The sequence below is a fragment of the Coffea eugenioides genome, unplaced genomic scaffold, assembly GCF_003713205.1.
Source record: "Coffea eugenioides isolate CCC68of unplaced genomic scaffold, Ceug_1.0 ScVebR1_311;HRSCAF=963, whole genome shotgun sequence".
Lineage (NCBI taxonomy): Eukaryota > Viridiplantae > Streptophyta > Magnoliopsida > Gentianales > Rubiaceae > Coffea > Coffea eugenioides.
Window position 1 is genome coordinate 8,550 of NW_020863667.1, and position 15,600 is coordinate 24,149.

Consider the following 15,600-nt stretch of genomic DNA (forward strand, 5'->3'; position numbering starts at 1 on the left):
GAAGTGCTGATTCGATTTCAATTCGATTTGAGTCAAATTTGAACCGTGATCACCGTAGCGTGAACTTCTCTTTTATAGGCACCCAAATGCAAGTATTTTGGGCTACGATTCCGTGTTAGAAGTTTGAAATGGCATATTTACTGTACAACATGCCCCCCTTAACAAAAGATAGCAATAGATTATGCCCAACATCACTGTTTTAGAAGGTCAAATTACCGCGATTTTGGAACGATGTATGTATGGAAGAGTGCTTCTGAGCCCGGCTCTCTGACCAACTGCTGCCTGGTGGGACTATTTGCTAAAGGAAACTCGACTAACAATTGTATGATTAGTGATAAGAAGAAAAAGCAAACGAGTATTGAGAAATTGAGAAGACATGAAACAAGAACAGTGATACTAAAGAATCCCTGGCTAGTTTGTGGCAAACAAACACAACATAAATGGCTAACAACTTTAGAGCCAACCAACATTTTTCAAGTTGGATTAAAGACTCAATTACAATATTCTGTCTTCCCATCTTTTCATATTGTTAGCTTTATTAGTCCACTGATGGAGTGATGATCATCATTAATAGTAACATCCATCCACCAAATTACAATTAATAGGTTAATTTGGCATTTGAAAATTGTAACTTACATCTAAATGTTTTTCAAAAGTCAATTAGTGTGTTTGGATTGCATAGTTTTGAAATAAAATAATTTACTTCACATATTCCAACCACCTTTAATTTTTATCTTCCCAATCACTTTTTTATCTCACATACATCACATCACAAAAAGTGTTACAGTAATTATCTCAAATAAATCATCCAAATAAACTCCTATCCAATTTACAATTTAGCATAAAACTTTTTGCAAGGTATCAATAAACATTTCCATGGACCCTCTCATCTTGCAACACAAATTTGTCCCTACGAGTTAAAAACACCATATTCCTAGATGATCTTTAGGACGTATCTGATAAGACACTTAACGGTATAGGAACACTTGAATATTATGTTCTTTCTTTGGAAAATCTAAGACGTGTGGATTATGGATCATCAAATCTAATGGTTTATGGCGAAACATCTATATATGCACAATCATCTACTGGAATATCTAAATCCAATCAACAGATAAAATCACAATACAAACAAAGTACCGGAGTTTGGATTGCATTTTTTTGGATTTTTTGTAGAAAAATTATTATAGCAATTTGATATATGTGAGGTAAAAAGGTGATAGCGAAATGTGTTCACAAAAAACATAGCAATTTTTGGCTGTCCAAACACCCCCTAAGGATTTTCCCAGTCTCACCGGAAACTCCAGCTTCCCTTCTTTTTAGCTACATGAATTATGATCATGTAAAGAAATGACTGAAGCATACAAGTTTTTAACATTGTTCAACATGGCAACGTTCAGCTTAAAGACCTCCCTACAAGTACTATTCCCAGAAGGAGTGCAATACAGCCAAGAAGGAATCCAAAAGCAGATATGAAACATAGTGTTGCAATAAATTACAGAAGCTAAACATAGTGTTGCAATCAATTACTGAAGCTCCAGGATTGTCAGATTTCTGGAAGAATTCCAATGCTGAATAAATAACTTCATAACCTTCACAAGTTAAATGCCTTAATCCATACACCAGCTGAACTGTGAGTTTGCTTTTCCACAAACGTATTGCATCCCAAGTAAGTCGGGATCAGCAACCACCAAACAGATTTAGGTTGAGGGAGGCTTTTACGGTGGATTAGAACCCAGAAAACCAAGCTGATCGGTTAACAAATCCAAATCTTCTAGATCTTCTCCTTCACCACCACGCAAACCTATGTCATTTTCAATGCCCTCATGAATCAATCCATCCCAAAATCCATCATCAAATGAGTCGTCTTCCTTTCCAACATACTCTTCCTCCAAATTCATTGGAGGTGGAGTTGGCTCTTGCATGTTTATTGCAAGTGTGTTCAGCTCAAAATCGGTAAGTCCAGTCAGGTCATGACCATAATCCTGACATTCTAGTTTGACATAATCGTTAACTTCTTCCCCTTCTCGACCAAATTCTCCTACACCAACACTAAAGCTAGGACCTTTATCGATTGGCCTCCTCCTTTTGTTGCCAATTGCTTCCTCAAGTTCTTTCCTTTTGTCCTTCTGTTGGACTAACTGCTCAAGGATTCTAGGATTCTGAATTGCTCTAGCCAAGAATGTCATCATCTGCTGCTGTTTATTCTCAGTTCCTCGTAGTCTTTGCTCCATTGTTTTAAGGTAGGCTTTAGTATTCTGTTGTTGCTGTCTAAGCCTTACTAGTTCCAGCATTAGCACCTGCTTGTCACGCCTCAACCGATCAACTTCAACATCTAATCCAAACCTTCCCACTTCAAGACAAGACTCTAAATTTGGGTTGGAAGATTGGAGATGGGGAGGTGTCTTTCTTCGCCTAATATTTCTCAAAAGATGCCTTTGCCCCCTTAAGAACCCTTCACTAGCAAACTCCCATTTTTCTGCATCAACCTTTCTAAAACCCTGCACAATCGAAAGTACTACCAGTCTTTCACATTATATAACCATAGGGAAACATGTACCTGTCGTTACAGTACTTTGAGAACCATATAAGAAATAAAGGCCATAAACTTAATTTAATATCTTGGGATTATTGTACAGAAAACCAAATAAAATTTGAAGCGTTACTCAATGACAATATTTACATGTTACAAATGAAGAGTGATTAGTAGAACATGTAACATATGATTTCCGCATATAATTTAGCCTACTACTACTACTCCTTAAAGCCATTGCGCAAACAAAAGGAATACATTGAAGAAGATTGCAAGCATTAAAAGGTGAAACTATTAGAGGTGCAATTTATACCACAAATCTTGAAATTGAAGCCCAAGATTACCGCATTTCAAACTAAGATGCCTAATGAACACGAATAAATAAGGGAAGTAAATAAAATATCTTGAGCAAATCTATATATCTAACTTCATAATTTAAGAACACATTGTAGACAAGTCAAAAATGAGAGAAAATCCTTCAGCTAGTAATTAAGAGAAGACTCACATAAGTGTTGAGCTGCCTGACAAAGCTTGAGAAATTGTTATGCTTGAAGTACCTAGGAAGAAGGTTCATAGCAAATGTCTGTGGATCCCAAACAATAAAACTGTTGTTACCTTTACTCCAACAGACAATATGATCGGTGCTTGGATCATCCACAAGGTCATAAGTCTTAGTGAGAAATGGTGGAGGGCCAGACTCGTGAAGCCCCTCCATTGGCTGAGGAGTGGCCGAAGAAAAAGTCTCATCTGAATACCATGAACTAGATCCAGCAGGAAACTCCTCCTTCACTGATGAACCTAAAGGATTCATACCTGGATTCCACTGACCAGACCAAAAAAGGAAACCCTTTCTGGGATTAGCTAACGACACCAAAACCTACCAGGGTCAGCCTTGTTTTTAACTATAGATGGATGGTTTGGTAGATTTGTCTTGAGAGCAGTAGTTGAAGCAAGTCACAAAGAAATACTACCCCTAAACAGTAACTACTTGGTAATCCGATGTTCCTTTTCAAGGGCATAGATCTTTAGCTGTTTTCCTAATACTGAGCTCCACCTCCTCAAGAGAGAAGGAAGAAAAGAAAATGAAAAATAGTAGTAGCAAGAAAGAAGAAAAAAGAATATTAAAGAGAGAAAATGGTTTTTGGAAGATAATTTACGTGCAAGTTAAGGAGAAGATTGGGAGGTTAACTGCAAATCAAGGAGGCAACAATGAGGAAGTCCAAGAGAGTTGGAGAAGACAAGCTTTGGAGACCATGCTTCAATGGAAGCAAAGAAACGGGGGTGGAGGAAAACAATAGGGTAGAAGACATGAATGCTGGGTGGAAAGTTTTATTTCATTGTCATAGGGCTGATATAAAGAAGGGTCCTTTCATCTTATTAAGTCATTATTGGTTCATAGTAGCAGTTACTATTAGGAATAAAAGAAAGGTCATTTTATTTTATTGCTTTTCAGTATTATTCACCACTTTTGTCACTTTGGACGGGTGGAAAGTCTACATGATGCATAAACAAGAATAAAATGGTGTTGAGATATTTTCAAGTCCCCACACCACCCAATGCCCTTTCTTCTTTTGGGAGGGCCTTGAACTTTTACAGGTTTCACTGGTAAATCCATTGCTGCTGCTACTCTTTTGTTAAAGGAAAGTTTTTCTGTACGTGTTTCCACGTGTTGGAGGGGAATCGTCCTTCCAATATACCAAATCAGAGTACAGAATTGCATATGAATAAGACACGAGAATTGCATATGAAAAGACACGTTTTTAACCTAAATTTTCCCTTATCCAATCTCGTTGGCCAAATGACCACGGCCACCGGTTGAGATCTGATTGGTAATTCAGCTTTAGAAATGTAGAAGAAGTTGATAGTTTATCCTGTGAGTTGTACATGTGTTCCAAGGTGGTATCTTCGGAACGAAAACTTCCCTTTCTTTTGTGCTCTTTTTGGTGGGGATCATTGCTATGGTTGAACGAGCATTCTCATTTCGGTGGAAAGGTTTGATTTCAGAATTTTCTACTTACAATCCTTTTTTCCTCAACATTCAACCAAATCTGCCCTCCAAGAGAAGCATTATCAATTACTTGTTTTTATCATAAATTTCAGTAAGAATTTACTCAAGAAAGGTTTTCATACAACTAACATAATTCACAATTCAGTATGTACACTATCACGATTAGATAAATTACATAATTTTTGAGTTTTAAATTCAAATTTTATACATGTATCATATATCTAATGATGATAGTGTATACATTGATAATGTATATAAAATTAATCCTAAACTAAAACTCTTCATGATAAATTTCGTGAATTATTTACCAAAGCCCTTATGAGTTGGTCCACCATTGTGCTTCGTAATATTGATTTCGTATGGCATTACAACAAGTGTTGGAGCAAAGTGATATTAAAAGGAATTCGCTAAATGTCTAGAACTTACACGAAAGACGGAGATAGAGACGTGGCAGGTGATGGAGTAGAGTCCCGACATCTCGTTTCTTCCCCTTCTTTTGTGCAATTTAATTTTCAAATGGGACCAGAATGCAACTGTTTTTTTTTTTTAACAAAAAAGGGAATTCGATTGTTTATAATTCATATTATATACTGTAAACAACAACGACGGGAAAGAAAATAAATATATCTCTGTTTGGATGGGAGTGTTTTTCAAAAACTAATTTTTCAAATACAATAAATTTTTTTAAAAAATACTCTAAAAGGTAATCTAAAAATTAGTGTAAATTTTTTTAAAATTTTAAAAAATATTTCAAAATATAATCTAGAAACTCTTTTACTCTTAAATATTCCAAAATATTTTTTAAAAATATCCCAAAATATACTCTAAAAACCCTGCTATAACAAAATTTTTCTAAAATACCCCCAAAAAGAGCTAGTCCACACGAAACAATAGATGTCCTATAACCTAATCTAGCCTAGTCTAAGGGGAAGGGGAGGGGGTTCGATGTGAGTACAGACTCCATCGATGAAGGTCAATTAAGACCGCCACAAATTGTGGGAGGCAGGGATTGAACCCCTGACCTCCAGCATCACCTTTAATGGTGATGACCACTGGACCAAATGGCCAGTGGCCCTCACGAATACGCGGACTTCAGTTAAGTAGGAGTACTTCGTACGCTGAAAATAGTAAGGTCGGTTAGTTTGGCCACATTCCCAACAAGCTTTCCATGGAAAATATCTTTGATGCCATGGATCTGCTTACCTTAAATAATAAATATTAGGTATTTTAATCATTAATCAAGATCTTAATGATGACACTATAAATCCTTAATGATAGGGTCCACCATCCTTGACGTATTCAAGGCTCTAATGGAACATCCAGATCTTACTAGATGATTAAATAATGAGTTTGTTTGGACTGAGTTTATTTGGTTTGCAAAATTTATTCTCACAAATCCCAACCACCTTTTTATCTTCCCAATCACCTTTTTATCTCACATACATCACATCATAAAAAGTGCTACAGTAAATATCTCAAATAAATCATCCAAATAAACTCTTATCCAAACAAACTGAATAATTAATAATCAACTCAGACATCATTATTCAAAGCATGTTTTAAGACTATGGAAGCAACAAATGCACAGTCATGGTATTCTAATACCAAAATAATAATGTTACATTCTCAAAACATTCAAACACGTAAAAAGAAATTTTAGACAGCTCTAGCCAATTTGGATTTTGATTATGCAGCCCAAAACAACACAATCTTTTTAGTTTTACGCATGGTCCTTAGGCTACATTAATTTTATTTTTTTTGGGGGGCTAAAGGAAGTTTCGAGGAAACAATTTGTTAGCCAACATGAAACGCCATTAACACTTAAAATCATATTTCCATGTAATCAGAAACCTCATAATTACCTAACAAATGTTTTTTCTAGGTGAGCCCGAATTTTGTAAATCCTCTTTTTTAAAATGTAAGAGTAGTAATAATTAAGGAGCGAAGAAAAGAAAGAACGATTAAAAGCCAATATCTCTTTTTAAGTTTTAAAATCTCAATTTTAACCATTAGACTAAAGCGGGCAGATTTTGTAACCCCTTTACCCATTCTCTTCGTTTTGGTAAATAAAGTGTGACAAAATCCACGATAAGTTACTTGGTCCAAGTCTACATTTCTGATTTCTACCAAGACAAACGGCAAAAGACACGACAAGAAGGTTAGATGATTGTAATTGGGTAGCCCGTGCCAAAGACAGTGGTATATTATTGCTAAGAATATGAGGCCTTCCCTGCGGGTCACAAACATCTGCAAGTATATCACTAGTCTGCTGTATGATCCAAGAGTGGCACAGCCCACCCAATGATATCGATATCGGTTGCCTACCAAATACTTAGTCGTAGGAAGTATCTGACCCACCTAGATCACTCAATACACGCGTTACCACATCCAGCCGTTGAAACTAGGCCTGTCAATGGGTCGGGTCTAGACCCGGATCCGGACCGGATCCGGATCCGGATCCGTTTTGTCAAACAAAAAACGGGTCGGATACGGAATATAGTATTCCGACCCGTATTAGACCCGGATCCGGATATAAATGAATTAATAATTTAAAATATATATATTTATCAATATAATTTGATTAGGGTGATGTATTTTAATAAAGTTAATTTGATTTCTTTTCTTATTTGGTTTTTTCTTTGCATTAGTTAGAAATTAGTTTACAAATATATTTTTTTCTCATTTTTATTAGAAATTATAAATTTTGGTAAATTTGTTCGGGTAGACCCGGATTCGGATCCGGGACACGCCGGATCCGGATCCGGAACATAGAATAAAAGACCCGTCGGGTAAACGGGTCGGATCCGGATCCGCATAGTAATTCGGGTCCGGGTCCGGAATAATGAATTCCGACCCGGACCCGGCCCGTTGACAGCCCTGGTTGAAACAAAGTTCCAGCTGATTAAATAGGACACCAATATATTAAACTAATACGAACAACAAAAGGGCAAAAAAAGGGCTTACTTTATATGGGTTTCCGGATGGATGTAGAACAAAAGATCCCAGACAAAACATGATCTCCTAACATCAATTCAGAAGTTGTAGCAGGGTGGAAAAGGGCAGGAAGCATATTATACATATAGTCAGTTTTACCAATATAGGATCCACCATTGCAACTCGCATATACACAACAAAAGAACACACCATTTAAGAGGGGCTGATAAAGCAGGCAAGCACAACACAGTTTTCCATCTTTTCTTATACATCATCTTAAACGATTACAGGCAATTAAAAGCAAAGCAAAGCAACAAGCCAGCAGGAAGTATCATTCAATCCAATTTATTTGATAGCTATTATAATAAGCTTCACTTGTCATACTGTAGATGCGTTTTTAAGCTGCAGCGTCAACTGCCTGACCTGCAGCTTCCTTCTGCCCAAATGTTTCAACATATGCTTTCCTGCATACAATGACCCCCTTCTTAGAATAACAGACCATAACTTTCCACTTCTATTTTCCAGGTTATATTTACTATTTAGATTTCTTTTAGAGTTCGGACCATGGCAACAATAAATATGTGGAGAAGCAAAGAGCTTCAAGCTAAGTAGAAGACATACCTTGCAGGAAGATGGTCATGCGGGCGATTAAAGGGCGTCCAAACCGGATCGCCAACAAAAAGCCGCATTGCCTACAAAACAACAACAATGTGATTTAATTAAGAAATAATTTCCATGAATCGTTTCCATAATAACCAAACAATGTGGGTATATGATTTGATCACAGAAAAACTAAATAACAATAATGAACAACACACATCAATTGAGCAACCAATCCATACTCAGGCCCAAATGAAAAAAAAGAACAGTTGTACAACATTGTACTTTTTGTCTAACACAGGCTTATTTGTATTGCACACAAGTACCTTGATGTAGTTGTCAGAATCAAGAGTAAAGCGGTGATAAATCCCAGCTGGAAGGACAATCATGGCTCCTTTCTTTACCCAGATGCGGATCCATTCATCATTATGATCCCGAGCATCAAAGTAACCTTCACCAGACAAAAATTTAAGGCCATAGACCAGTTTGAGAAAGTAAGATAACAGAGTCAAATTACTGTTCATTAACATACCACTCCCTGCAACGCAGTAGCGGATCTCCTCATCAGTGTGAAGATGTTCTTCAAAGAAGTTTTTGATCTTCTCCTCATAATTGGGTAATTTCTCAGGGCAAACCTCGCAGAAGTCCTGAAAAGGTGTTTGGATCCCATTATACTCAACTTACCAGTCAAGACAAAGTTCAACTGACAAAGATAATAAATGTATGCCACTTTGATTGACGCTTCTTCATACCATGTATGAATATCCACGGGCGTCACGGATTTTCTTCAACTCTTCATCATTTTCATACTTATCAGCATCCAATCGCCAGCTGAGTACTCCGAGTTCTGGAAAATTGAGAACACTGGATCAGAGAATAAGACAAGGTAACTCAATATGCATTTAAATAAGTTCAGAGGCTCAACAGAGAGAAAAAAGCAAAAGATGACACTCAAGACACGTTTAATTAGAGGCTAGACAGAGAGAAAGCAATTCACGGATAATTCAAATGGTCTTGCACAGACAATTAACTTCACTACAGGCATAATGTGAATGTGTAACAAATTTTATCAAGAACCAGGACGCTTGTATATTGTCAATAACAGAGGAAAAAAAAAAGGACAGTCAATAACTAGCTTTGTTCCAACAGAAGCCCTTCATAGATTGAGAATAATCCTGGCTAGTATCCAATGTATATACCTGCAAGTTTATCCAGAGAGACAAACTCCTTTGGCTCACGGTGGTGGGGAAGTCTCTGGTCCTCATCGCTGTCATCCATATACCATGCCTGTATCACTTCCTCCCTGTCATCCTACAATACAAAAAATAGATGAAATGATCCAATATTTTCCCGTCAAGAAACACACCTTTCTCAACGGGAATCAGGAACTAAACGACACAGAAATTTCAATGGGTCAATTGCACTCATGAAGCAAACATAGTACTAAAATATGCCTCTCCTCTTTTAGCTATGTACATGAAGCAAGACGATTTAAGAACTTCTTTTCCCAACTGGAACACCAGATAACATAAGATTATGTATTCCACATTGTGTAGCTTATGATGTGTTCCCTAGTTATTCAAATTACTAGAACCTAAAACGAGAATTAAGAGCTGGATAAAGCCTAGTCACAAATTTAGTCCACACACATAGATGTGAGATAGTAACTATTCAACAGAAAATACAGAAAGCAAGATACACAAATGCCAAAATCCATTTACAGAAACTGCAACTAATCCCTCTAATTGCACCTATATCACCAGTAAGTCCTGTGAAATCCAAGAAACAGGCCAAAACACACCCGACAAGAATAGTTTCTGCAGTAGTTCCAGTTCCAAATCATAGTTTGGATGCACAAGAATAGTAAACTAGTTCTATTCCCGACAATTATCCCATTGGGAACACCATACCTAGATCGAAAAAACCTAAAAGTAAAACTTCCAATCCCTCAAAAGCCAAGAACAACTGGTAAAAGAACACACCATTGAATGCCCCTATAATCCAAAGCCACCAAACTTCCTCTCTAAATTCAATCTTCACAAAAGCAAAATAATCAGCTTTATTTTCTTCCAGAAAAAGAAAAAAGCGGAACCACTCTTATTTCCTTCATCTTCTTCCTGCAGTCTTTGATATCAATCTATCAACAAGATGTAGTCTTTCCCTCAATTAAATATCAATTCTCTTAAGAATCACACTCATAAATGCAAGCTATTTCAATCTGTATTATAACACAAAATAAACTGAAATACCTTTGTAAGAGAACCTGAGCATAGCATCCAAAATAAACTGAAAAAAATTACGCAATTTCACGATAACGGATTCATCTAATCCAAACCAAAATCTTCCGCATGCAATTCGGATAAAGTAGTATGATAAATTCAGGGAAACACATAGAAAATAGTCAGCGGGATATCATACCTTTGTAAGAGAACCCATTTTTTGCTTCTTTTTTTTTTTCCTTTCCACAGGTCAGCTCTTTATCCTCAGGTCTGAATGGAATTTTTTCCGCGATTGAGCTTCGGAACCACGCCGAATTTATAAACATCGTGCCCAATATGTCCTTGACTTTGAAACTTAAATTACGATAATGCCCTCGTTCTGGAATGGAAGGAATTTGACCAGATTAATTGAATTTCTAAAGCTGACTCGACAGAAGGAGGGGTATTTTAGTATTCTCAAGTGCAGAAATCAAAGAATTTCTCTTTTTCCTAAAATCTGGACATGCATCTGGCCTCAATTACTTGTGGCCTGGCTTACGAAATTGACTATAATTGTCTGTTTGACTCTGTTTGTTTGTTGAATTTTGCCAAATTTTTTGTTTCCATCATACCACGTTTTCAGCAACTTGTTTGTGTCAGGGGTACATTACATTACATAAAAAAGTACTGCACTATTTTCTAAAAATATTTTTCCCCTATTTTCATAGCCGATTAGATAGCACAAAAAATATAACCCAAAAAAATTTATTTCAGCTTAACATTGTAGTAAAAGGCAAAAATACCAAAGATCATGAAAGAATGCTTATGCAACCAACAAATGGTAGTATAGTGCATTGGTTTGCTTTATTACTCTCCTGGGGTACTCTAATGCAGAGTGGAGATAGCAGCAATCTGAGGTGCTTATTTATAGAGGCATGCCTTAAGTCGGTGTAACATTCTCGAAGACCATGAATCTTCTGTTGTTAAATTCATATTCTATTGGCAACTTGTTTATTATAGCATTTGCAGATCTTTGAATTCTAGCGCACTCCTGTGAAGCGAAAGAAGATACTAGAGAAGTTCTAGAGATGAAGACGCTAGAGAAGTTTGGATATTTTGGTCCGTGGTTGGCACCAACATGCCCTAGCAAACCTCGAGTAAACCAAGAAAAACGGAAAAATGCATTCTTCCCGTCTTGCAAAATAATTTTTTTCGTCCCTTGTAGACACCAAATTTTTGGTGTTTTATTATTTATTTATTTATTTACTATTCGTTTTATTTGTTCTATTTTTATTTGTCATATTTAGTTTTATTTACATTTAGTTTTAGTTATTTTAACCATCTTAGCTAGAAGTTCTCAAAGGGAAAAGAAAAGTGTTCCAAAAAATGTGTTTTATGTCTTTTAAAATCAATCTTTTAGCATCTTACTTATTTTTGTTAAGTTATTTTGAAAAAAAAAGGAAAAGAAGGAAAACAATGAAAAATGGAAAATGGAAAAGGAAAAAAAATGAAAAATGGAAGATTGAAAGTGGCATTTTGTTATTTCTAGTTTTATTTTTGTTTATTCAATCCAATGTTAATTAAGTTATTTTTGTTTTTATTATTATTAGTATTATTGTTATCAAATTTGTTTGATTAAATCGGTTAGTTGTTAAGTTAAAAAAAAAAAAATAATATATAGTAGCGGCCTGCAAGCTGCGTCAAGGATTTGCAAGGAAGGACTGGGGAGCCTGGGCTGCAAATAGGTAAGAAAGGACTGTAGGTTAGAGGAGGGGGGCTTCATATAAATAGAAAAGGAGGGAGCAGCCGCCAAGGAGAAAAGGATCGACGGCTGCAAAATCTGGAGGAAGAACGAAAGAAAACAAAAAACCAGGGAGCTTCATCGGGGGAGAGAAGAATCTGAACAAAAGAAAAACTGCAGGGAAAAAAGAACAGCCGCACCGAGAGCTAAGAGTGAGCAAGAAGGGTGACGGGAAGAGAGGTAAGGATTGACGGCTGCTAGAAGGGAAAACAAAAACACAGAAGGCTACGGGGGTTTCTAGAGAGCAAGAGAGTAGGCGGCGGCTGCATAAGGGATAGAGAGAAACTAGAAAAGTGACGGGAAATCTGCAAAAGAAAGGGAGGTTTCGGCAGTAGAGAAATCAGAAGCAAGAGCCTTCCGAACTTGAATCTCGCCCCTCGCCATCGTTGTCAACCTCCTCCTTCGCCGCAACAGCTGCATCGACTGCTAAGAAGAAGCTATCAACTGGCGCAACCACCAAAGCTGCTGTCTCTCGCTCCAAGTCAGTTACTGCAGCGGTTAAACAGACGCCGAAGCTAAAGCTGAAGACGATGTCCTCAACACCACAGCTCCTGCCCTCACCAAACCTGATGAGGACCACGACCATGACAGCGACATCCAGGAAGAGAGCTGGAAAAAGTTGAGGAAAACCACGAAGAGAGAGAGAGGGTCGGGGGAAGACAGAAAACAGCAAAGGAAAAAGGAAAAAACCTACGGGCTGAGGGCTTTTGAAAGAAAACAAAGAGAGGACTGGGCGGCTGAGAGTTTGAGAGCCTCGAGAGAGTTGAGGGCCGCGAGGTTGGAGAGCCAAAGGAGATCGAGGGACGGCTGCAAAAACAGAGACGGAGAGAAGTGGACGGCGGGTAGAACAAAACAAGAGAAAAAGGGAGTTGGGGGTGACGGCTAGAATCTGAGTTGGCAGCTTGGAAAAGAAAAACCTACGGGCAAGGGGAGGAAAAGCTATGCTAGAAATGGGCTGGTTGAGGAAGAAAAAGAAAACAGAAAGTAAGGGCAGTCTGTAAAGGTCGGCGACCAAAGGAAAAGAACGGAACCGAGAGCTGAGTTTTGGAGGAGAGAATCAGAGAATCTAAAGGCAAGAGGGTTGCGGCTAGGAAAAGAGGTCGTGAGAACGAGGGAGAGTCTTACGACGGCCATCACCCACACAGAGAACCCTCCCGCGACAAACATCACTGGAAGAACCTTGCAGCAACGAAGCTTTCTGGGCTTTTGTTCCAGAAAATCCATACGACTTCCTCAGAACACTTCACCTCCATTGGACTGCGCTGGATTCATCAGGTGACCTTAGCCTTTTTCCTGTTGATTTTGTACAACTCGTGTGAAGATTCAAGCTTAGTAAACGAAGGTTTTATGTCATTCACTGTTTTGTTTGTCAGTATGTGGTTTGAGATGCCCGTCCTGTTGCATGTGATTAAGATGATGTTTAAATGGCGAGTCTTGGTTAGATTTCAGGTTGCATAATTGGTTTTTGCTTGGTTTGAATCGTGGGTGTGTGTTGGCAGCGTTTTTTAATTGATGAAAACCCAGAAATTTGAAACAATGAATGAATCTGGGCTGCTTAATGGTTTCAGTTGCAGAATGCTTTCTTCACGGTTTTGCTGTTTTTATGTTCAGTTTCTGGAAGTAGATCTTTTGGGAATAAATGGTTGCTTTGACACTAACCACAAGAGTAGGAAGCTATAATATTGGGGCTCGGTGGATAAACCCATAAGTTTCATTCCCAGCACTGCGTATAATCATCTTTGGTTTGCATAAGAAAGCTACAGAAGTTTTTGTTCTTCAAAGCGAGCATGTTTGCAGATCATGTTTATTGCATACTTTAGTTCAAGGGCCTGTTTTATTCTCCTTTTGCCTTCGTTTGTAAGCCTTTGCATTGTGTGCTTGAGTATGTGAAGATGTGTTGGGTCTTTGGCATGAATGTTTGTCTCAGCCGAATGAGTTGAAGCTGCGGAATTGCAGCAGAAAAATGCAGCGTCTTGCACTTCTTGCTATTTCTTCCTTGTGACTGCAGTTTGTTACTTATCGAATGTCCAGTAATTGTGTATTAGTGGTTTGAGATGTTGAAATGTGAATTGCTTAAGATGATGAATTGGAAAGAAAACAGCTTTTTGAAGAGAATCTGCATTTTTGTATGATCTAAATTCAATTATCTTGTTGTAGAAAGCCATCAGCAGAAATGTTTGTTGTAGAATGTTTCTCACGCCACTTTTGCATGAATTTGCATGATCTCTCTCTCTAAGTTTTCCTGTCAGTTGGGATGTCGAAGTTATGGGTTGTATTGCTGACTTTAAAGCTGAGATGTTGAAGCCTTGGTTGAGTTTCTTTGATTGTCAATGAGCTGCAAAATTGCAAAAAGAAGAAATCAGCAGAAACAAAGAAAGTGCCGTTGCATGCATGAAATGTTCTTCTAAAATTGTACTTTGGCCCCCCAAGTTTCCCCTTGTCCTACTATGGCCCAACCAATTGAATAATGTCATCAATTTGGTCCTTCGTAGTTTTAATTTTTGCAATTTCATTGCTTGCTTTGCTTCAATTAACTACCATGTTTTGTCAATTGCACTTAAGTCATGACGTTAGGGGCTTTATGACCAAGTGAGCTTGGGTTTGCCTATTTCCTTTAATTTTCCCAAATAAATTGGTACCTTGACCATTTCTTTTATTTTGGAGGATAAATAAGTGATTTCACTTCATTGGGCTCCGATTGCAAGGGAGGTACACTCTATCCCTCACTCGCACTTTATTTTTCCTACGTGCTCCTATGTGTTATGTGAATATGCCTGTCTACTTCGCTTTCCTTACCTCCCTGCGTGCATTTACTTGCTTTTTACTTTTATTTAAGTTTTTATGGGGTATGTGTACACCTCTTGGCTTGTAATAGATAGCGCTCGGAGAGCATCTGGTCCATTCACCCTTTCCCTTTTATGCTTTTATGGGGTATGTGTACACCTCTTGGCTTGTAATAGATAGCGCTCGGAGAGCATCTGGTCCATTTCCCCTTCCCCTTGGTTGCTTGTTTTTGTTGCTACATGTTTAATTGCTTTAGTAGGCTCTTGCATCTAGTCGAGCATGCTAAGTGCTACGTGCTACGTGTTTACGAGCGTTTTGGCATGTCTACTTGCTTTCATAAACATGAATGAATGGAATGGATGAATGTACGTTTCCGCTAGTCCAACGCTAGTCGGAATTCATAGAATGGGCTAGTCCAACGCTAGACCCTTAGGGATTCCCCCTCATTAGCATATCATTTGCTTGTTCACCACATATCATGCATTTTTCTTAGTTTTATCACTTGGCATGCTCCTCGAACCCCCTTTCCCTTCATTTTAGGATTTTTGCATATCATGATAGTTGTAGGGTCCATTTGCTTGAGGGTCCCCTTCCGATAAGGGAAACGAGCGAGTGTGGCTACTCGATAGCCTTAGCACGCTAGTTTCGCCTTCTAATCAAAGGAAAAATCAAGTCACGATTTAGGTCTCCCCGTACCCAATATGCATGAATTCCCAAGGCTCATGCATTCTCAATCCACTCT

General features: G+C 37.9%; 2 protein-coding genes across 2 annotated transcripts; both read right to left on the minus strand.

The window, feature by feature from the left end:
• Positions 1-1,355: 1,355 nt before the first annotated feature.
• On the minus strand, positions 1,356-3,836 carry LOC113757505 (heat stress transcription factor A-7a-like). The gene is made up of 2 exons (XM_027300755.1): positions 3,039-3,836; positions 1,356-2,501 (listed from the first exon to the last, which is right to left on the minus strand). The coding sequence occupies exons 1-2, from the start codon at positions 3,342-3,344 to the stop codon at positions 1,719-1,721; spliced, it is 1,089 nt and encodes a 362-aa protein (XP_027156556.1). The 5' UTR covers positions 3,345-3,836; the 3' UTR covers positions 1,356-1,718.
• Positions 3,837-7,587: 3,751 nt separating this feature from the next.
• Positions 7,588-10,586, minus strand: LOC113757504 (1,2-dihydroxy-3-keto-5-methylthiopentene dioxygenase 2). The gene is made up of 7 exons (XM_027300754.1): positions 10,494-10,586; positions 9,275-9,386; positions 8,828-8,922; positions 8,608-8,722; positions 8,402-8,526; positions 8,097-8,167; positions 7,588-7,939 (listed from the first exon to the last, which is right to left on the minus strand). The coding sequence occupies exons 1-7, from the start codon at positions 10,509-10,511 to the stop codon at positions 7,873-7,875; spliced, it is 603 nt and encodes a 200-aa protein (XP_027156555.1). The 5' UTR covers positions 10,512-10,586; the 3' UTR covers positions 7,588-7,872.
• Between the last annotated feature and the right edge of the window lie 5,014 nt (positions 10,587-15,600).

Coding starts and splice junctions, on each gene's coding strand:
- LOC113757505 (XM_027300755.1), bottom strand. CDS start 3,344: ATGAATCCTTTAGGTTCATCAGTGAAGGAGGAGTTTCCTGCTGGATCT. Junction 2,502..3,038: donor TCAGGCAGCTCAACACTTAT/GTGAGTCTTCTC, acceptor TCGATTGTGCAG/GGTTTTAGAAAGGTTGATGC.
- LOC113757504 (XM_027300754.1), bottom strand. Junction 8,723..8,827: donor CCCGTGGATATTCATACATG/GTATGAAGAAGC, acceptor ACACCTTTTCAG/GACTTCTGCGAGGTTTGCCC. Junction 7,940..8,096: donor CATGACCATCTTCCTGCAAG/GTATGTCTTCTA, acceptor CATTGTATGCAG/GAAAGCATATGTTGAAACAT.